Genomic DNA, 22826 nt, shown 5'->3' with positions numbered 1-22826 from the left:
TTCTGTCTGATGGTTGTACACACCATCAGACAGAAATCCGCGCAGACACGATACGCAGTGACGTTGCCGCGACGATGACGCAGCGACGTGCGCGGCCCTGGAAGGTCAATGCTTCCACGCATGCGTCGAATCGCTTCGATGCATGCGAGGGCTTTCGGCCGATCGGACATGTCCGGTGAGTCTGTACAGACGACCGAACATGTCCGACGGACAGGCTTCCAGAGGACATGTTTCTTAGCATGCTAAGAAACATTTGTCCGCTGGAAACTGTCCGATCCACCGGACAATTGTCCGGTCGGGCAGACAATTGTCCGGTCGGCCGTACACACGACCGAACATGTCTGCTGAAACTGGTCCGTCGAACCAGTTTCAGCGGACATGTTCGGTTGTGTGTACGGGGCCTCAGTGTTACTGAACTGCAACAAAAAAATAAATAATATGGTCTGCTGTCCTGGCAAAGCTGTGTAAATCTCAAGACTGGATGGATAGAAATACCAATCCTTCAGCAGGTAAAACCCTTATATATACACACACAACCCCAATTCCAAAAAAGTTGGGACGCTGTGTAAAATCTACATAAAAACAGAGTGCCATAACTGCTCTGACAGTGGCCCACTGGATCGCAAGAGTGAATGATCTCAAACAAATGGAGGACATGACCTCTGTCCTTCAGGACAAGATTGAGGAACATAAGACCAGGTGGTTCTCATGGGACCTCTTTCATTTCTCTGATGAGTGCCCTCAATATGCATGAACTGCTTCACTTTGGCCTCATACTCATAGCTGCATCGTTTCCGTCTCTTTTGTTTTCAATTGCTCCCCCAGTGGTGACCCCCTTCAACCCCCCCTTTTTTTTCCTCTCCTCTCTCCCTCTTCCCTACTCCCCCTTTTCTCATTCTACTCCACTTCCCTTCTTGCATAATTACAGCATAAAAAGGTCTTCTTGGGTGCGTACAGATCCAGGCGCACATAGAAACACATGCCTTTTACATATTTCTAATTTTTACATTGTGATATTTTATGAACTCCGGTCCTTAAAGGGGTACTATAGGTTAGTTTAAAAAAAAAAAAAATTAAAACAAAACATAGTTACATAGTTAGTCAGGTTGAAAAAAGACCATCAAGTTCAACCATAAAAAATCAAATAATTATAATATCGTACAATCACATAAACCCATAGTTGATCCAGAGGAAGGAGAAAAAAAACGGACGTTACTTACCGGTAACGGTGTTTCTATGAACCTTCCAGGACGGCACACGAGAGATGATGGCTCCTCCCCACAGGAAACACAATCACTTAACAATTTAAAAGTCCCCACCCTTCCCCTTGATCCTCAGTATGAATTAGAGTAGTCCTGAACTGGTTCACAAGGGACATTGTTCCGTATAGGTACTTACCACCTAGCGTTTAGCTTATCTTTTCCCTCCACATAGGGCGGGAAGTAGGCCTGCCGTCCTGGAAGGTTCATAGAAACACCGTTACCGGTAAGTAACGTCCGTTTTCTCCCATCACCTTCCAGGACGGCACACGAGAGGATAGACGAGTAACCAACAGGCCTACTTTAGGGTGGGACCCTTGCCTGCAAGGTCTTTTGCTAGATGTCAGAATCTAATTTTATTTCACCACTTCCACTTCCTAGTGTGTGATGAGGGTATCCTAGCTGGATCATGAAAATGACCTGCAGGTCTGCTCCACCTATGCTCCTGTCTCCTCTTTGGATGCAGAGTCTAGGTGGCACGTGCTCTTAAAGAAAAAAATTCTGAGAGCTTGAGTATTCTTTAGGATAGAAAGGTTGGCTGCGCCAATATTCTAGCCATCGTGGTTGATAGTGTCTGCAAAGCTGCATAAGACCATCCAAAGTTTAGTCAGAGATTTGTTCTGTGAAACAAAGACCTACTTTGATCAACCCAGAAAAAAACAACATGTGGTTTTAAGCCACTAGTCTGTACAGGAGAATGGTTTAGAAAGAAAGAAACAGGGTCTCCCGACGTACAATCCTTGTGGGTCCCCCTTTTTTGTTTGCCATAGTCCTGGTGAAACAAGGAAATAAACCCACTCAAGGATACTAGATTAAGGGAAGTCTATTCCCTTCACTCAAATGACTGGACAGGTATGTGACCAAGCAGGGCGTTTGGTGTGCTCCTGCACTCCCTTCAGTCCACCTGTCCACCTCCATTCATTGGAATGCATGTGACTTTATAGCGAGGACACTTATTGGTCAGTGTCAGGACCACAGGATGCCTTGGCGTGGCTCGTTCGTGCGTCCGCCAATACGCGTGGACAAACTCCTGTCTCCAACGTACACTGCTAGACCGGACAAAACAGCTGCTCTGCAAGCCGGTTGACAAGTAGGTCCCATCCTGGTCATTCCCCATTTCTGAGTTCCTTCCCATCTGAATACCGACATGTCAGATGTGAGATTGTTCTATATACCCTAGGCTCCTTATAACCCTGCGAGTCGATCATTAAACTACGCAGAAAAGAAGCCTGTTACAAAATTGCGAGTAACCACTGCATTCATTGGTATATAACAGAAAAGAACAAAGGTGTCGGGGAAAGAAAACTTTTCACCGCCCCCCGCGTATAATATGCAGATACATTTTACCCTATAATCTCAGGGTAAACCCATGAGTGCCACACGCCAACAGAATACAGTATTCTGTAAAAAAACAGTGTTTGAGGTCATGATCCACTCCACGCACCAAGGAGTGTTAAGTTAAGCAGATCCCTACCACAAGGGACCAATGCCATAGTAGGAGTAAAAGATGAATATTGGTTATTCATATCCAGTTCGTCCGAGGGGGTGACATGAAGGACATACACTGAGCTATAAAGCTCGGATCGGATCGGGAGAACCAGTCAGAAAAAATCCTGCTGCTGAATTTTTTAGGCAAACAGCCCCTAACAGCGTAACCCCTTTCCTACTAAAAAGAACCTGCTAGGTGATTTTATGACCTCCTTCCAGTGTCCTATAACCCTACTGGGTTCAGGTCTAGGGAATGTCTCTGGCATGCCTAGAAGTAAAGGCCCGCAATCAGAAATCCTGTTCCTTCCATGTGAATGGAAAATAAGGTCTGAAATAAAGTGACCAAAATGTCCCAGATATACAGGTCCTAGATCTTGTATTTCCGAAGGACAGCAAGCTCAGACTTAATATGGAAAGACAGATAGACACCCCCAGCTTCCACTGCTGTGTTTTCTGATATACAGACACCTGTAGGATAGAGAAGACACAACCAACCTTAGGTGTGTATTTCTCATATGTAGTAAGATACCATATAACCTAAGCCCAGAGAAAGGACAGAAGCTCCAAGTGTGAGCTTCTGATGCTTAATAGGTTTATAGGTCCTACATTCAACAGAGAGGCCACTAGCCAATATGGTGTTTTTTCTGAGTAATAAAGAACGCAGAGGACACAGACACCTTCTACTGCTGTGTTTTATTTATGTGCAGCGACCCAAGGTAATAGATTCAGGACAGGAGGACAAGAACCACTATAGTGTTGTCTATTCCTGACTGACCGCAGTACGGTCTTCCAATCAACAGCAAATAATGCTAGCACCTATAGTATATCTCTGATGATCATAGAAAAAAGCAGTCGCATGGCCAGTATGACCAAAAGGACATATGCGGCCTCAACCGTGTATTGCTGGTGTTATACTCCCTGCAGTCATAACTAGCAGAGAGTGATATTAGCATACTTCAGATAAACAATAGGGTATAGGACAAGGGACCGAAATGTTACAGACAGTAAAATTGTGTATTCCAACACCCACAGTCATATACCTGATAGAAACGTCACTAGCAAGAAAACTCAATGCTGTGCGTTTCTGGATAGTAACAGTATACCGTCATGAACCCACAATACCAGTTGTGCATTATTTTGATTAGAAAAAAACTTGGAAAGTTTATATGACCAACAGCATGTTGTCGGCAACCCAATGTGTTACTTAATGCAACCTTGTCGGGTCATCTAATCAACAGAAATGTCACTAGCAAAAAAAGGACACTTAAAGCAGTGCATATCTGAATTTATAAATATCCTTAACAATAATACAATGCTATGCGTTTCTGATCAGCAAAATTGTATAGTCATATAACCAGCAGAAGTGTCGCTATCAGTAACTCAGCGTCATGCGTTTCTGATAAGTAATAGTGTACCAACATGTAACCTCCAGAAATTTTTACCAACAGTAACTCAGTGTGGTATGTTTCTGAATAACCATAGTGTGCGGTTTATATAATAGAGGTGTCACTGACAAATCAATGTCATGCTTCTCTGATAAGCAATAATATACATGCATGTATCCGACAGAAATTACACCGACAGTAACTCAATGTGGTATGTTTCTGAATAACAATAGTGTGCGAATATACCATAGAGGCGTCACCACCATTCAGTGTTATGCGTTTGATAAGGAACAGAGTACCGTTATCTAATCAATTTTAGGCATTTCTGGTGAGTCATAGGATATCCCTTGATCATCAGTCTACATATATACACACAAATTATATATATATATATATATATATATATATATATATATATATATATACACACACACATACACATATATATCTCAGAAATGACCCAAGATAAACCCATGTTGTGCATTTCTGATGTGCGGACAGACCAACGCTCTATCCTAGCATAACCTGAGTTTCAGATATTGATCCTTCATCCCAGTGAAGGAACATGGTAGTTCCAAATACTGGAAATCCGAGGTGTGTGACTATACCACAATAGTGGTAGCTGCTATTCTGCTATTGCAAAGGTCTGAGTAGGTGTAGCTGGTCCACCACAGGTGGGAGCGAGTCCAAGCCTTTAAGGTCTTAACGAGCACAGACTCAGAAATCAATTAGGTTTCTCATGAAGAGGTGACCATAGTCTCAGGCTGGAGGCAATCAGAGACCTGTATGGCTGATTTTCATAGCTTTAACACAGGGGTTTGTACCAGAGAAACTCCCAATTAAGGGTTGCAGGCTAGCATTTTATGCTTCTCACACCACCTAAATGGTTTGTTGCCTGAGCCACAAGAGGTATAGATTAACTCTAACACACTGACAGATATACCAGCAGTGTAAGGAGGAAGTGATCGGTTGGAACTTGGGAGATGTTGTAACCAATAAACAACCCCCACAAGGGTAATAAACCCACTAGTATGCCCCCTGTTGGGCCTATCCTAAGAGTTTAGGCGGTCAGTTTTTTGGCTAAAAAACCTAACTGCACCCTTGTGATCTGCCTGTCAGATTCATGGCAGGCTGGCCCTAACTGGATTGAGCCTTGCTCAGCCCCCTTTTATGAGATTATTCTAGGGATTTTATAATCTCCTCAGAGGCCTGTATTTGCCTGCAGGAGTCCAACCAGACCCTCTAGGGTGAATGGCTCCTGTTTAGCTTGGCTTACCATATCCTCCCTGTCCTCCTTAAGCTTCCTCTACCTGGACTAGAGGGAATGACTGTGAGGGCGGGGGAAGGGCACTAGGTTCCGTTCGGACGAGGCCTTCTTGGGAGGATATGTCTTCTCTAGGGATAAGCTCCTCTATGTCAGACCTTAAGTTACGGACTGCCTGGCGGCTTCATGGAAAGTTTTTCCTTTCTCTGCTAAGTTATGAGGAGCTATGCCCTGTAGCGGTAGGAGACTGTTTATTTGGGGTCTCCTGGGATCCGCTGGGGGGGTTTTTGCAAGACAAGAGATATACATATATGCATAATATTACTTTGTCCTCCCCCAGGACTGCAGGTTTGTACTGGGGAGGTGAAAGGGTGAGAAGTAAAAACCAGTCCTGTGCTGGCTGGCTGGCCCCAGAGACTCAGACCCTGAAGACCAGGACTCTCACTCCCTTTCCTCCTCCCTTTCCAAGGGGGAATGTACTCACTGCGCCCCGACCTGGATCTGCCTGCAGTCACATTTGCCTTCATCTCCTCCTGTCCATGAGGAGGTTTGGCTGGGTCCCCAGCTGTCGGTACCTCTTGTAAGGGCTATCCGCAAGCCGACCCTTCCACCGCCATGCTTCTCTCCGGCGTCCCTTCCGGGTTGCGCTGTGAGGCAAAAGCCCACCTTCACTCAGAGAGGCTTGGAGCGCCATGTTTCCAAGAGTAGGAAGCAGTACCCGGGAAGAGAGAGCTCTTCAAATGGCGGCGTTTCTTCTGCACCCTAGCGATGGCAAGCCTCCCCGCAGCTCAGAGCGCTGGTGCACGCCTGGGGCGACCTGTGAGTTAGACCCGAAGGCCTACAGGTTAGTTCAGCCCTCCCCGGCCTCCCTAAGACCTGTCTCAACAGGGGTACCTTCGACCCTCCCCGGTCTCTAGGTATTCAAACAAAACAAACGTGACGATGTGTTCGGGAGAAACACAATCAATACTGAGGATCAAGGGGAAGGGTGGGGACTTTTAAATTGTTAAGTGATTGTGTTTCCTGTGGGGAGGAGCCATCATCTCTCGTGTGCCGTCCTGGAAGGTGATGAGAGAAAAAACCCAGCAGAGCATGATCCAATTTGCTAAAGCAGGGGAAAAAAATCCTTCCTGATCCCCCGAGAGGCAATCGGATATTCCCTGAATCAACTTTACCTATAAATGTTAGTACCCAGTTATATTATGTACATTTAGGAAAGTATCCAGGCCTTTCTTAAAGCGGTTCTCCACCCTAATTACAACATTGCCTCTATTACATTTTCTCGATCAAAAACGCTAAAAACCGATGTTTTCATTTTCTAAATCTGTACAGTACCTGTAATATTGATGAGGCTTCCGGTCTGTAACGTTGCGGGAATAATACGGGCATTCCGTCACTTCCCGTTTGAAGCAGTGTACTCTGGGAGCTTCTCTGCATAGCTCCCTGTCTTCACTGCGCAGCCGTGATATCAAATATCGCGGGAGTTCTTATGCAAGCTACAGATTATTATGCTGGGACATCAGCATCCAACCGAACCAGGAAGTGCCTGCTTGTGGGCTTATGCCCACAGTTAAGATGGCAAATAATAAAAACGGGGAATATAACTCCATATTTCTCAACAAAGCGGCCGTGGAAAAAAAAACGTGAGTTTAAAGAATAACTGGCATTAGCAATTTAAATAGCCCTTTAAAAAACAAAAAGTTTTTGCGTGGGAGAACCGATTTAAAGCAATCTACTGAGCAGGCCAGAACCATCTCTGCAGTGAGTCTGTTCCACATTTTCACAGCTCTTACTGTGAAGAAACCTTTCCGTATTTGGAGATGAAATCTCTTTTCCTCTAGACGTAAAGAGTGCCCCCTTGTCCTCTGTGTTGACCGTAAAGTGAATAACTCAACACCAAGTTCACTTAATGGACCCCTTATATATTTGTACATGTTGATCATACTTACCTCCGCTGTGCAGCTCGTTTTGCACACAGTGGCTCCGATCCTCGTCTTCTGGGGTCCATCGGCAGCCGTCTCGACTCCCCGCATCAGCTATCCCCCCTGGGAAGTGCTTTCCCAAGGGGGTTACCTTGCGAGCACTGTACTCGGCATTCATAGCCACCAACTACAGGACTCGGCCCCGCCCCCTTGTCATTTGAGTTGATTGACAGCAGCGTGAGCCAATGGCTGCGTTGCTATCAATCTATCCAATGAAGAGCCGAGAGGCCAGCGCTTTCACGACGCAGGACTTTCGAGGGCTCAGGTAAGTAAACGGGGTGGGGCTTGTACAGTAAGTGAAAAAACGCGAAGCTTTACAACCCCTTTAACCAATATGCAATACTGGATTCCAAGGGACTTTTTTCCACCTGATGCACCAGTTAATCTAACCATATTTTGATACGTGGATACAACGTGAGCATACTGGCTTTTTTGATTGACAGTTTTTGTATAACTGCCTTGCAGTTATTTGGAATGTGCATTTGACAACTGTATGAAGTCACAATTTTTTTGTTATCCATTGCACATAAGGATGAGCTCTGGCGTGTTCGCATAGAACACGTGCAGAGCCCGCCAGGAAGTGTGCACGGTGCTGCGCTAATAACAGCCAGGGAGACATTTCACGATCCCTGCAGCCGAGCATTGGCACAATGTCTCCCTGGCTGTGATTAGCACAGCGCTGTGCACACTTCCTGGCGGGCTCTGCACGTGTTCTATGCGAACACACCGGAGTTCATCCTTAATTGCACACCTTAACCACTTCCGGACCGCCGCATGTACATATACGTTGGCAGAATGGCACAGACAGGCACATTGGCGTACCTGTACGTCCCTGCCTAGACGTGGGTCGGGTGTCCGATCGGGACCCCCCCCCCGGTACATGCGGCGGTTCCCGTGGCTTCAGGAGCGATCCGGGACAAGGGCGCGGTTATTCGTTTCTAGCCGCCCCCTCGCGATTTCTCCCCGGAGCTGAAGAACGGGGAGAGCCTTATGTAAACACGGCTTCCCCGTGCTTCAATATGGCGCTGCATCGATCGTGTCATCCCTTATATAAGGGAAACTCGATCGATGACGTCAGTCCTACAGCCACACCCCCTACAGTTGTAAACACACACTAGGTGAACCCTAACTCCTACAGCGCCCCCTGTGGTTAACTCCCAAACTGCAACTGTCATTTTCACAGTAAACAATGCAATTTAAATGCATTTTTTGCTGTGAAAATGACAATGGTCCCAAAAATGTGTCAAAATTGTCCGAAGTGTCCGCCATAATGTCGCAGTCACGAAAAAAAAAAAAAAAAAAATCGCTGATCGCCGCCATTAGTAGTAAAAAAAATAAAATAATAAAACTATCCCCTATTTTGTAAACGCTATAAATTTTGCGCAAACCAATCGATAAACACTTATTGCGATTTTTTTTTTTTACCAAAAATAGGTAGAAGAATACGTATCGGCCTAAACTGAGGAAAAAAAATGTTATATATATTTTTGGGGGATATTTATTATAGCAAAAAGTAAAAAATATTGCATTTTTTTCTAAATTGTCGCTCTATTTTTATTTATAGCGCAAAAAATAAAAACCGCAGAGGTGATCAAATATCACCAAAAGAAAGCTCTATCTGTGGGGGGAAAAGGACGCCAATTTTGTTTGGGAGCCACGTCGCACGACCGCGCAATTGTCTGTTAAAGCGACGCAGTGCCGAATTGGAAAAACCCCTTGGGTCATTTAGAAGCATATTGGTCCGGTCCTTAAGTGGTTAAAGAAAAAAAAACAAAACACAATGCAATGGTTTGCAAATCTCATATAAACCCATATGTTATTCACAATAGAAAATAAAAAAAAAAAACGTTGCCGATTCTGACAGAACACCACTTTGACGTATGAGTTTTGTGATGATGCCAGACCTGATGCTGCTGTCCCAAGATCTGTAAGACCCCTTTCACACTGAAGCATTTTTACAGCATTTTAGCATTAAAAATAGCACTAATAAAACGCTCTCCATGCATCTCAATGGACCCTTTAACACGGAGTCCTGCAAGCAGCATCTTTGGAGCAGCTTTTGGGTGCTGAAAAAAAAACGCTCCAAAAACGCCCCTCTCCATTGAAATGAAAGCGCTGTAAAAACGCCTTACCCTTTCACACGGTGGCACTGCAAAAACGCCCTAAAACTTAGCGGTGCTTTACCAGCACATTGGGATTGCAGATGAGGCTTCGCTCCAATAACGCTAGAAAAACGCTCAAAAAACGATTGAATAACGCTTGAAAAACGCTCCAGTGTGAAAGGGGCCTAAAGAATATGGACTAGGGATGAGCTCTGGCGTGTTCGCATAGAACACGTGCAGAGCCTGCCAGGAAGTGTGCACGGCGCTGTGCTAATCACAGCCAGGGAGACATTGTCCCGATGCTCGGCTGCAGGGATCGTGAAATGTCTCCCTGGCTGTTATTTAGCGCAGCGCCGTGCACACTTCCTGGCGGGCTCTGCACGTGTTCTATGCGAACACGCCAGAGCTCATCCTTAATATGGACTTTCCTGCTTCCAATGTGTGTGAAGGGCATAGGTGTGCGCACAGGGTGTGCCAGGTGTGCCTGGGCACACCCTAATCACCTTGTGTTGAAGATGCCCTTTGTTAAGACATGTTATATTTCACCAAAGCCCCCAAACGAGGCTTCTAAAAAAAAAAATTTGTAAAAAAATAAATAAAAAATTGTAAATATATTAAATATTTTTTTTTTCTTTTTAATTATATAAAATAAAATAGTAAAAAAAAAAAAAAAAACTGACACCAGCCACTGACACCAAACTCTGCCCTACTGACACCGTCCACATGCACACACATATGTGTTTGAGCTTTGGGTGCACACCCTAATGCAATAGGCTATGCACACCTATGGTGAAGGGACAGGGCATATATGATGGTGGATAAACATGATAGCTGTGGAACTCACATAATAAAGTCTACAAGGACAGCTCCCACACCCAGCCTGGTTACCCCTACCCTTGGGGTAAGCTCGAATTTCAGTCTATCCTTCCCACCCATGGCACTGCTATCACCAGAAAACTCTGTCAAGCTTTGACTCCCAAGCACACACTGACGTGTTTCTGTTCTCCCAATACATAAAGTCTTCAGCTGTCTCCAGGTAAGCACATGTAACCCTAGAAGGCCGCCATCTTCTCGAAGACCACCGCTTACCTGACTGGAGCCCCGCCTTCAGCTGTCCACACAGTGCAGCGTTCGTCCTACTCTGGTCATGTGACAGAAGGGGCGGGGACAAGCTTGTGACATGTCTTCCAGGGCAAAGGCCGGTAGTGACAGTTGCAGAGGTGACAGCGGAGAGATGAACCCAGACCTGAGCAGAGAGAGGGGCACCGCCTCCTTCAACTTGGAGACCATCACTAACATCCTGGATGGGACTCCGGAGAAGACCCGGAGGAGGAGGGAGATCGGTAAGTACAGTCTGTGCGAGGGGTACACCGGAGGAGGAATACACCTCTGTGTATAGGGGGAGGGGGGAGATCCACATACACAGGTGTAATACTGTATACAGTCTACATGGAGGAGGAATACACCTCTGTGTATAGGGGGAGATCATCATACACAGGTGTAATACTGTATACAGTCTGCATGGAGGAGGAATACACCCCTGTGTATAGGGGGAGGGGGGAGAGGACCTCATACACAGGTGTAATACTATATATATATCAAAAAGGTAAATCTGCACCTGAAGGGAGTAACGCTTCCATCATGGGCAGCCAAGGGGTTAATTAGACAGGAATGAGGCTGGTTGGAAGGTAAAAAAATGAGTGTTTATTGAATATTATTAATTAAAAAGGAACATGGAGTCCTTATGTAGCACACAATGTATCAAGAACATCCCAGCACCATAGCAATTAAAAACAATAAAACAAACAAATCCAGCAATACATGTCCAGACTGAAGAGAATAGGAGAGCTGCAGATGTCGGTGCGAATCCACAAAGGGAATAGATGGGGAGATAAACTCCATAAATCAAACTCGGCATTGGCACCTACTGATTTCCAAACCCCGGGGCTATCCATGTGGTGAATTGGCTGCTAACCTATTTGGGGCACCATAAGTGACGGGTATTTAACATGAAAAGTCACAAATAGTAAATCACAGTTCACAGATCTTCAGTATGCCAAAAGATCACGTAAGAGGTGTAGCTCTTCCAAAAGAAAAAAGAAAACCTGTAAATGGGAAAGCCAAGAGCCTTGCAACTGACCGCACTTGTGGGGGCTGAAGCAGTAGTATGCACAGGGCCGCTATCGGTTGGAACAGCCGATACAACACGGCTCCCCTTCACCCGTCCTGCCTTCTCCGGGCCAGGAGAAGGCAGGACGGCTGAAGGGGAGCCGTGTTCTGCACTATAGAAACAATCTTGCCGCTTCTGCTGCTCCCTGTGTCATTGAGCTCAGATATCAAGCTCTTTACTGCCACCTCTGGCTACTATGTGCATGTGCACCCCTCTTGTGAGCTGCCTGTACTTTGCTCCCCTGTGTCAGCAACATGTCAGCTTTGTGAAAACGAGTTGGGACTAGGTAGGAAGATTTCCTTTACTAGTTGGGGCTTTATGGGAAAGAAGGGGGCTGTTTGTGTACAGGCAGAGGCCAGAGGCTTGTGTGTTTACAGAATTGTGTATGTGTTGGAGTTGATACATACACATAGGTGTGGGGCTGGTGTGTATGTATGTATGTATGTATGTATGTATGTGTATGTGTATGTATATATGTATATGTATATATATATATATATATATATATATATATATATATATATATATATATATATATATATATATATATATATATATATATATATATATATATATATATATATATATATTAGGGGTGCAACGGATCAAAAAACTCACGGATCGGATCGATCCTCGGATCAGGAGTCACGGATCGGATCATTTTCGGATCAGCAAAAAAAAAAAAAAAGGGTCCGTTTTTTCATTGGTCCAAAAAAAAAAAATTATATATTTATATTATATATATATATATATATATATATATATATATATATATATATATATATATATATATATATATATATATATATATATAAAATAATATAATATATTTTTTTTTGGACCAATTAAAAAAAAGGAACCTTTTTTTTTTTGCTGATCCGAAAAAAGAGCACAATAGCAATTCACAGGGGTGGATTAAAGAGGAAGCAGGTGAGGCTGTTTGGGACTTAAAGTACAATCTTGATGTTTTTACAGCAAAATATATATATATATATATATATATATATATATATATATATATATATATATATATATATTTTGCTGTAAAAACATCAAGATTGTACTTTAAGTCCCAAACAGCCTCACCTGCTTCCTCTTTAATCCACCCCTGTGAATTGCTATTGTGCTCTTTTTACCCCCTTCCCCCCCCTCCTCTCACACCAGTGCTTCACTGCTAACATTCCCATTCAGCTTGCTAGAGCCCAGTGCACAGCGTGACACGCCTCCCCGGGGAGGCGTGTCACGCTGGGCTCTGGCAAGCAGACTGGCTGCCGCTCCGGAGCTAGGCCGAAGCCGGGGACTTTCCTAGGCCTAGGCTCCGGAGCGCTCCGCGGATCGCGGGGTGTGCCGATTCGAACGGGGTGGCCCGTTCGGATCACGGATCGGTGACGATCCGTTACACCCCTACTATATATATATATATATATATATATATATATATATATATATATATATATATATATATATATATATATATATATATATATATGGGTTAGCTCGGTAGCGGGGGTGTGTGACCTCCTGAGTGGGTTCACTTCACACTGAATTATACAGAGAGGCAGCCGTGGGTGGTTGAAAAAAATAAGGGTTATGGTTTATTCTTCCATATTGCTGGAAACAAGTGCAAGCATCCAAACAGCATAAACAAAACTAAACATAAAATAAACCCTGGCCACTTGGGCCGTCTACCTTCACAACACAGGAACCTATCTATGGAGTCTGGCACAGCCTACTGCTGGGCAGACACTGCTGGTCTTCCAGCAGAAAACAATAGTATTTTTGCTGTGTGATAAGAAAATTAAAAAGATCAACAACTACTTCCCCTTCAGAAGTCTTCCTCAGCTCACTGCTCTCCTTAACTCAACAAGCCTCAGGATGCAGCATTCAGTAGTAATCCTCTGGACAACTTATAGAGGCCTTAATTTTCTCATTCTGAACAGCTGAAGCTATCCAACGTCCTTAAACCTTTCTGGCTACCTCTGCAGCCGACACTTGATAGTAATTGGTGAATTTTCTAAACAAGGCAGAAATGTATCTCCTGTCTGTGACAACACCCCCAGATTTAGCTGACTACCTGTCACAATATATACATACATACATACATATTTATTATAAATTGGGGGGGGGGCGGGGCTGAGTGCGTTCAGGTGAGGTGGCCGGTGTGTGGATTTGGTGGGATGGCCTGTGGGCAAGCCCTGGGGTATGTTGGTGGTCAGGCTCAAGGGGACCCAGATCTAAAGCTGTGTAAGGGGCCCAAACATTTCTGATAGCTGCCCTGAGTATCCAAGGGTTGGTCCACCAGAGGCACAGACTAGACCAGGGCTAGGTGTCCAGACTCATCCCTGTGGGGCTAGGTGTCACAAATGTCTGTGACATCAACGTGTTTCGCTACATCCACGCGTAGGTTTGTCAGCATAGCGTGACCTTCCTCCTCCTTGAATAAGAAACCATCTCATGGAGTGGCCACTGTTGTGTCAATTTCTCCGACCCGTCAAACTCCAACCATGTAATTTCCGTAAGGAGTCTTTGACGAGTTGGTTGTATTGCCCATGAGTGCACCCAAAACCACGTCTGATGATCGTGTAAAAGACATCAAATTCTTCAACAGCAATCGCTGCAGGGCGCCTGCACACGGTCAGATGTTCGCGCCCATCAAATACTCCAACTGCAATCGCAGCGTGCCTGCGTGGGAGGACTGATACTTTTTTCTAATTAATATGTGCTATGTGTATATACACACATAGTAGATATTAATTAGAAAGCAGATATTAATATATAAATGAACAATTATAACTGCAGACATGTAATAGAATATTTATGTTAGAACTTATTTCTAAAATCTGTGTGTGTGTGTGTGTGTGTGTGTATATATATATATATATATATATATATATATATACACACATACACATACACACACATAAACAATTATAACTGCAGACATGTAATAAAAAAATATTTGAATATTTATTTTACAACTTATTTCTAATTTCTGTAATCTGTATGCGATTTATATCTATAATAGCATACAGATTACAGAAATTAGAAATAAATTCTAATTCAAATTATTCTTTTACATGTCTGCAGTTATAATTTACTTAACTTTTATACCTTTCTAATTAATATCTGCTATGTGTATATATACATAGCAGATATTAGAAAGGTTTGTCGGTCCTCCCAAGCAGGCCTGCTGCGATTACAGTTGGATTATTTGATGGGTTTAATTTAGTCTGTGATACGCAGGCACGAACATCTGACGGCGGTGTGCAGGCGCCCTGCGCAGATTGCAGTTGAAGTATTTAATGTCTTTTTACGTGAACATCAGACGTGATTTGGGGTGCATGCGCAATACAACCATCTCGTCCAAAACGTCCTTCCGGGGTCTTATAGTACCGTATAAGCTGAGTTTAGGGCTGAAAATACCCCGTCTCAGCTTATACTCGAGTCGGTGTACCTAAAGTTATTGAAAAGCTTGCGGTCTCCTCCTAGTCCCTTCCGTGATAGGCAGAACTGTGTCTGCTGAGAAACGTTTATCATGGACGTTCTCTTATCCTCGGGTTTCCCAGCAGACACTGTGTTCAGTGTTTCGCCAATCACGGACACCTTTTTATCCTTGGACAAGAGGACGTCCATGATTGGCGGAACACTGAACACAGTGTCTGCTGGGAAACTGAGTCTGAGGATGAGAGAACGTCCATGATAGGCGGAACTGTGTCTGCTGAGAAACACCTATCACGGAAGGGACCAGGAGGAGACCGCGAGTTTTAAACAATGAATGGATGCCCGCAGCCTGTCAATTTCAGGTACACTGACGATGGGCACAGTGAGGTTGCAATGGGCACAGTGAGGTTGGGCAAAGTGAGGTTGCAATGGGCATAGTGAGGCGTGCAAATGGGCATTGTTGACCCTCTTTTCCGCTTACAGTAGCTGCTGCATTCTTACCCTAGGCTTATACTCGAGTCAATACGTTTTCCCATTTTTTTGGTGGTAAAATTAGGTACCTCGGCTTATACTCGAGTATATACGGTAATGGTGATTTTCATCCCCTAGAAAGAAAATGCATGGAGGAAGCTGTGAGGGGATGACCATCAAGGGTATTTACACTTTGGAATTAGGAGGACAAAGTCCTCCTAAAAAGAGAAAAAATTGTGGATTTACAAACTTTTTTACCGCTAGGTTTAAATAACGAATTGAGTTGTCAGGTCTTTCTAGAAGAATATTCTCAGAGCTATGGGTCTATTATACCTAATGGTCTTTCTTTTATTTCCTGCACTACGAATCCACTTTCAGTTCATATCCTGCACTATAAATTTATTTGAAGATTTGATAATGTGTTCATACAATTCTCTCTATACGTTTATAGACATCGGTCCACGTGCATGATAAAACTTTGTTTCTAGGGGATGGAAATCACCATTACGTTTTTAAGACACTGTCACTTTAGGACCTTTTTCACACTGGGATGTTTTTCAGGTGCTTTTAGGCTAAAGTGCCTGTAAGGCCTCGTACAGACGAGAGGATATCCGCTAGAAACGGTCCGCCGGACCGTTTCCAGCGGACATTCCTCCTCCGGATTTTGATCTGATGGCTTGTACACACCATCAGATCAAAATCCCCGCGGAAAACATCCGCGGTGACGTGGCCGCGCCGTCGCCGCGACGATGACACGGCGACATGCGCGACCCTGGAAGGTAAATACTTCCACGCATGCGTCAAATCACTTTCGACGCATGCGAGGGATGGGGATCGGGCGGACTTATCTGGTGAGTCTGTACAGACGACCGGATAAGTCCGAAGGACAGGTTTCCAGCGGATAGATTTCTTAGCATGCTAAGAAATTTTTATCCGCTGGAAATCCGTCGGCTGGATTTTTATCCGCTGGAAAATGTCCGCTCGGGCCTACACACGACCGGATCTGTCTGCTGGAACTGATCCGCGGATCAATCCCAGCGGATACATCTGGTCGTGTGTACGGGGCCTAAGGAGCCTGAAAAATGCCTCCCTTGCTGTCCCAGTGTGAAAGCCCGAGTGATTTCACACTGGGGCGCTGCGCTGGCAGGACATTAAAAAATGTCCTGCAAGCAGCATATTTGGAGCGGTGTATACACCACTCCTCCACCACTTCTGCTCATTGAAATGAATGGGCACTGCTGTCAAAGTGCCTTGGCAGTGGCGCTGCAAGTTTCTGCACAGATGTCAATGTAAATCGCGGGACCAAAATTGCGAAAAGTAGTACAGAAATTACTTTTTGAAATCAGTGCAGCGCCGCAAGTGCCTCCCATTTCACATGTCAAATTGCACCAGTGTGAACAAGGGCTAAAGCTGAAAGTTGGGCTTTATAACCTCAAATGTATTTTATTTGCTCCCTTTTGGTCCGCTAAATATAGAATTGAAATGTTTTTTTATTGAAATGGTTTTATATCTGTTTGACAAGTGCATGTAAAAATAGATGTTGATCCTGCCAAAAATCTTAAGAGCTGATAAATTCCTGTGCTCTCTCCCTCTGTGAACAGACGTCAGCTATCTCTTTTCCTAGCTGTATGTGTTAACTACAAATCACTTTTCTGTTTTGAGGGGGGGAGGGATGTTATAATGTCCTAACCCACTTCCTTCGTAGGGTGACAACACTTCTAGATGCAGTACGGTTGTCACTCTAGGACAGGAAGCTGCAAACTATAATTTTTTGTTCTTGGGGTTTGAATTTAGTATTTCTTTAGGTAGCCTTTCCATAGTGTGGAGTTATTGCATGTTTTTTTGCTTTTTTAGAGAGTCTTGTGATCAACGACCCAGCCTTCCAGAATGAGGACCCCAATTTCTTGTCTCGCAGTGAGCGGTATGAGCTGGCCATCAAGAAAAGTTCTCAGATGCTTAAGAAGATGAGAGACCATGGCATAGCCGACCCTGAGGAGATCTATTGGTTCAAGAGGTGGGCTCTCCTCATACACCATCTAATTTGTAAAATATTTGTATAGAGATAGTAGGCTAGCTCTACTTGCCTTGCAGGCGAGTTTAATTATTCAATTAATTAAGGTCTTTGCTAGATTTTATATTTCGCAGTGCTACTTAGAAAAGAATTGCAGGTATGGCATTCTTTTATACAGTATAGTTGTATTGGAACAGCTTGGGCCAATGTAACTATGCATAAACCATACCTGTGGGATCCCTCACCGCTACTCCACTAGACACTGCTACTCCAATGATCTCCACTAGCTTCTGGGTCCTCAGCTAAACAGCTGGCCTACTACATAGTGAATTTTTTTTTTAAATTCCTGCGAGCCTCAATACGTCCAAAGCCTAATTGGTATTGCTGACCAGCTGCAAGCGTTACACACGTCTCATAAGCTTGTGCACATAGCCAATTAAAATAAATTATACGCTGCGCATGGAAATATTACAGAGTATGGCCCAGATTCACAGAGAGCGGCGTATCTCTGTGCGGGCGTAGCGCATCTCGTATGCGCTACGCCGACGTAACATAGAGAGGCAAGTACAGTATTCACAAAGCACTTGCTCCCTAAGTTACGGCGGCGTAGCGTAAATGGGCCGGCGTAAGCCCGCCTAATTCAAATTAGAAAGGTAGTGGGCGTGTTGCATTAAAATTATCCGTGATCCCATGTAAATGAATTCCCGAACGAACAGCGCATGCTCAGAATCATGTCGAATTTACGCCCTAAGATACAACGGCTCAATGGCAACGACGTGAACGTAACCTACGCCCAGCCCCATTCACGTACGACTTACGTAAAATCCGACGGCAGTTCCGACGTCCATACCCTAACATGACTTAGACCAGCTATTTGGTGGTTTATCTCTATGCCTTACGTAAACGGCGTAGCTTACTGCGACGGGTGCAAGTACGTTCGTGAATTGGCGTATCTAGGTCATTTACATATTCGATGCGTAAATCAATGGAAGCGCCCCTAGCGGCCAGCGTAAATATGCGCCCAAGATACGACGGCGTAGGAGACTTACGTCGGTCGGATGGAGTCAGAATTCAGGCGTATCTTATTACAAGAATAATGCACATAGATACGACGGCGCATCCATGGACTTGCGCGGCGTATATAAAGATACGTCAGTGTAAGTCTTTGTGAATCCGGCTATTTATGTGTACTAAAGGATAAATAAATACATGTAGTGTTATTGTGACGTGAGTGACATAAAAGTGATATGAACAATGGTAACAATAAAAAATGTATATCAAAACATTAATATTAAAGTGCTCCTGTGCATTCAAGTGAATTGTATGACAAATATATTGTAAGTGTCCAGTGGCATATAGATAAAAAACAACTGTAGTCCCAAATAAATTTTGTGCAAAAGCAATTCTTAATTGGAAAATGTCACAATCGTGCTGAGAAATGTGCATATGCGTGATATCCAGTTATAGCAATGATGCCATGCTTGGATATCCATGCGTTTACAATTGATTGATTGGTGTTGCAGATCATGCATTGGTGCTCCTATTCCGGTGACCCCCTAGGTATTAAATGCTCACTTTAGAGCATATGATCTAGCAATTACACTCGGGCCCTGTACACACAAGAGGATATCCGTTGGAAACGGTCCGCCGGACCGTTTCCAGCGGACATTTCTGCTCCCGATTTTGATCTGATGGGCTGTACACACCATCAGATCAAAATCACCGCGGAAAACATACGCGGTGACGTGCGCGACCCTGGAAGGTAAATACTTCCACGCATGCGTCGAATCAATTCGATGCGAGGGATGGGGATCGCTTTGACTTATCCGGTGAGTCTGTACAGACGACCGGATCAGTCCAACGGACAGGTTTCCAGCGGATAGATTTCTTAGCATGCTAAGAAATTTTTATCTGCTTGAAAACCGTCGGCTGGAGAAATCTCCGCCGAAAAATGTCCGCTAGGCCGTACACACGACCGGATTTGTCTGCTGGAACTGATCCGCGGATAAATCCCAACGGACAGATCCGGTCGTGTGTACGAGGCCTCAGTCAATACACGCTTGTGAACCACCCCTGGGTTCTATACTGGTAACCGGATCCTGGGCTTACAATGCAATATCTCGAGAGTAATGGGGAATAAAAAGCTTCTATAGTGTGATGTCGTCTAAAAAGTTTTATTCAACATGCAAAAAAACAACCCCCAATGAGGTACTCACATATCCAAGGTGCGCCAGTGCACCACTCCTATATATGGCGTGAAACAATACACCGGCTGGTCTTGGAATGGTATGCTCCTCCTGCTAGGCAGATAGACTGCCTGTCGTACCGTCCTGGCCCCTCCCCTACGCGTATCGATTTTGTTGTGGTTCATGGACACTATAGCAGCCATTTTGTTGTGGCTCGCGGACATCTAGTCATGGTCTATGCTTTAGAATGGTGCATTGTGTAGGAAACGCTCCACCGGGATACATCTCCTGGCAAGCAGCGTCCCTATTACTCCCTTGTGCTTTGGCTGTAAGGTGTGCCAGAAGGACCACTCGTATTACAGCAGAAAAAACGTAATATTACTTTTTCTTTTTTAATATCGCAAATTCAGTTAACAATCACCACAAATAGCAGTTAGACATGTTAAAAATCAAACAGCATGAACAAAACACGGTCATAAAATAGAATAAGAGAAAGAGAGCGGATAATCCAGCCTTGCACAGTAAGAAGGCAAATGGGTAAAGACTCAATACCTGGTTAATAACAATGCGCAAAGGCATCCTGATCAGCATTTATACGACCTAGAGCTAACTGCAGTGCTCGTAATACAATGCCAACGATAACAATTTGTGAGTTTTGTAAGTATTTGGGAGTAACATTACTTTTCAATGAAATTATTCAAAATAGCTACCCAGGATGGACATGGAGGATTGACATACCATACCTACATAAATAATATATATGAATACCAGTAGATGTATAAAACGATGATCATAATGATCGGCAATTTATAAAACAGTGCATACTATACAATTATTAATGTGTGCACTGTGCAGGCCGAAATGGATATTATATAGATCGTACAATGTATAATAAAATATTAGCTAAAACATTCCTTTAAAAATTAACCCCTAAAGATATGTAATCTGGTATGTAAAAAATATATACAATAAATATTAAATTATAGTGTGTGTGTGTGTGTGGTGGAGATCATCCGTCCGACCCTGGATACAGCCAGTGTGCCTCCCAGGGTCGACGTTTCCTGGGGAGTTCTGGCCTCAGCTAATCAGCCAGGTTTTATGTGGTCATAGCACAGAGAAAACTATCTGCACGTATGCGGCCATGTTAATGTATCCTAATGCATGAACAGTAGAAGCAGCTTTAATCTGCTAATACAGGGAGATTGGGTTGTATGATGAAGTCTTGGGTCCAGAAAGCTCCTGGACATAAGCAGAATGATATACCTTATCCCAACTAAAGTAAATGTCATGTATCTCATAGTGCCACCTGTTAGGGACCTTTGTCACCATGGGTTCCATATGTAGGACATTAAAGCAAGCCTGTAATTTGATTAGCAACGACATGGAGCACAAATAACATCTTGGATCCCACTAGATGCAGGATGGTACTTTAAGATTCACTGTCCTCCACTGGCAAAGCCACTGGAACTTGCTGAAAAATACATGAACAATGGTTTTTGGAGTGCCCTTCCCCATATGACAGTGCTGTCACCAGGCCCTGAGTGCGGTCATACAGGGACATGCACATGAAAACCTCACCTCTCATACTTTCTTGATTTGTTTATGGGACACATGGATCTTTAATGCCCTGTACACACGATCGGTTCATCCGATGAAAACGGTCTGATGGATTTTTCATCAGATATCCGATGAAGCTGACTTTCATCAGTCTTGCCTACACACCATCAGTTAAAAAACCGATCGTGTCAGAACGCGTGACGTAAAACACGACGACGTGCTGAGAAAAAATAAGTTCAATGCTTCCGAGCATGCGTCGCCTTGATTCTGAGCATGCGTTGATTTTTAACCGATGGATTTCCCCACAGACGATCTTTTTTTTTTCTATTGGTTTTTTAACCATCAGATCATTTTAAAACGGGTTCTACGTTTTTTCACCAATGGGGGGCACACACGATCGGTTCGTCTGATGAAGACGGTCCATCAGACCGTTTTCATCAGATGAACCGATCGTGTTTACGCGGCATAAAGGTATAAACTGACACCTTTTTATGCCCATTTTCGTCAGGGAGGGCTCAGTTTGTCTCTGGTTAGATGACAGGGTTACTTTTAGACCTATAGATAAACCATTCCAAGCAATCAGCAGTTTATTCCACTTATCTGATTGTAATAAACTGAAAACTGCATGCATTGTGGGTCATCTTTGCCCTTTGTACTAAACTATGGAATAAACTCGGTGTCAGGGTTATTAGATGTCATACTGAATAGTGAAAACTCTTGTGTATCTGTGTGGTGTCCTGTGAATAAATTGGTTAGTTTACAGAGATCACTTTTGTTACCTTCTTAAATATTTCTATAAAATGTATATTTATGGCAGTCTTGCTTCCACATTCTCTTGGGATAGTGAATATTGGTGAATAAAATTAAGTTTTGTTCCTTAGAATACATAAACGTGCGAGGGGAATACACATTTAGAATACATGATTAGGTATTCAAAAGTGAAGACCTCTTTGCGTTATTCGCTAACCTTCACTTTGCTATCTATATATCCTTTAGTGAATCGAGCCCAAAATATGCAATGCACAAATCTATCCGTAGTGCCCGAGCGCCCCTAATGGACGCACCGCCGCTGGTCCCCCTCACTGATTTTTGTACTGGAAATGTAATGCCTCGTACACGCGACCATTTTTCTCGGCAGGAAAAAAACAACGTTTTTCCAGACGTGATTCCTCTCCAGCCTGACTTGCATACACACGTTCATGTAAAAAAAACATCCGACCAAAGCTCGGTGACGTACAACATGTACGACGGGACTATAAAGGGGAAGTTTCTTTCAAATGGCGCCACCCTTTGGGCTGCTTTTGCTGATCCTCGCGTTCGTAAAAGTTTGAGAGACAATTGACGCTATTCAGTTTTCGTGCTTTTCACTCCGTTACAGCGTGACAAATGTGATTATCTCCATTCCAAATGCTAGTTTTACCAAAACGAGCGTTCCCGTCTCATACTTGATTCTGAGCATGCACATTTTTTTTTCCCCCTTGAAAAGGCATACACACGCAACCGTTTTTCA

At 43.9% G+C, this 22826-nt stretch overlaps 2 protein-coding genes across 6 annotated transcripts in view; one reads left to right on the top strand and one right to left on the bottom strand.

The window, feature by feature from the left end:
- The window catches only part of TEN1 (TEN1 subunit of CST complex), a 112670-nt gene extending 102038 nt beyond the window's left edge, over nt 1–10632 (bottom strand). For 2 of the 4 annotated variants that reach the window (XM_040329977.1, XM_040329979.1), the window contains exon 1: nt 10473–10562. Coding sequence is in view for 1 of the 4 variants with exons in the window: in XM_040329980.1 (XP_040185914.1) it covers nt 10473–10495 (23 nt within the window). In the remaining 3 variants the exon portion in view is untranslated. The other 2 variants (XM_040329978.1, XM_040329980.1) reach the window with 2 other exon arrangements.
- ACOX1 (acyl-CoA oxidase 1) overlaps nt 10630–22826 on the top strand; it is a 61810-nt gene continuing 49613 nt past the window's right edge. The window contains exons 1-2 of one of the 2 annotated variants that reach the window (XM_040329976.1): nt 10630–10823; nt 17417–17576. In XM_040329976.1, the coding sequence (XP_040185910.1) occupies nt 10661–10823; nt 17417–17576 (323 nt within the window). In that variant the 5' untranslated portion in view covers nt 10630–10660. The remainder of the gene's footprint in view (nt 10824–17416; nt 17577–22826) is intronic. The other variant, XM_040329975.1, reaches the window with a different exon arrangement.

The sequence above is a fragment of the Rana temporaria genome, chromosome 12, assembly GCF_905171775.1.
Source record: "Rana temporaria chromosome 12, aRanTem1.1, whole genome shotgun sequence".
NCBI classification, from domain to species: domain Eukaryota; kingdom Metazoa; phylum Chordata; class Amphibia; order Anura; family Ranidae; genus Rana; species Rana temporaria.
This window is presented reverse-complemented; position numbering and strand designations above follow the sequence as displayed.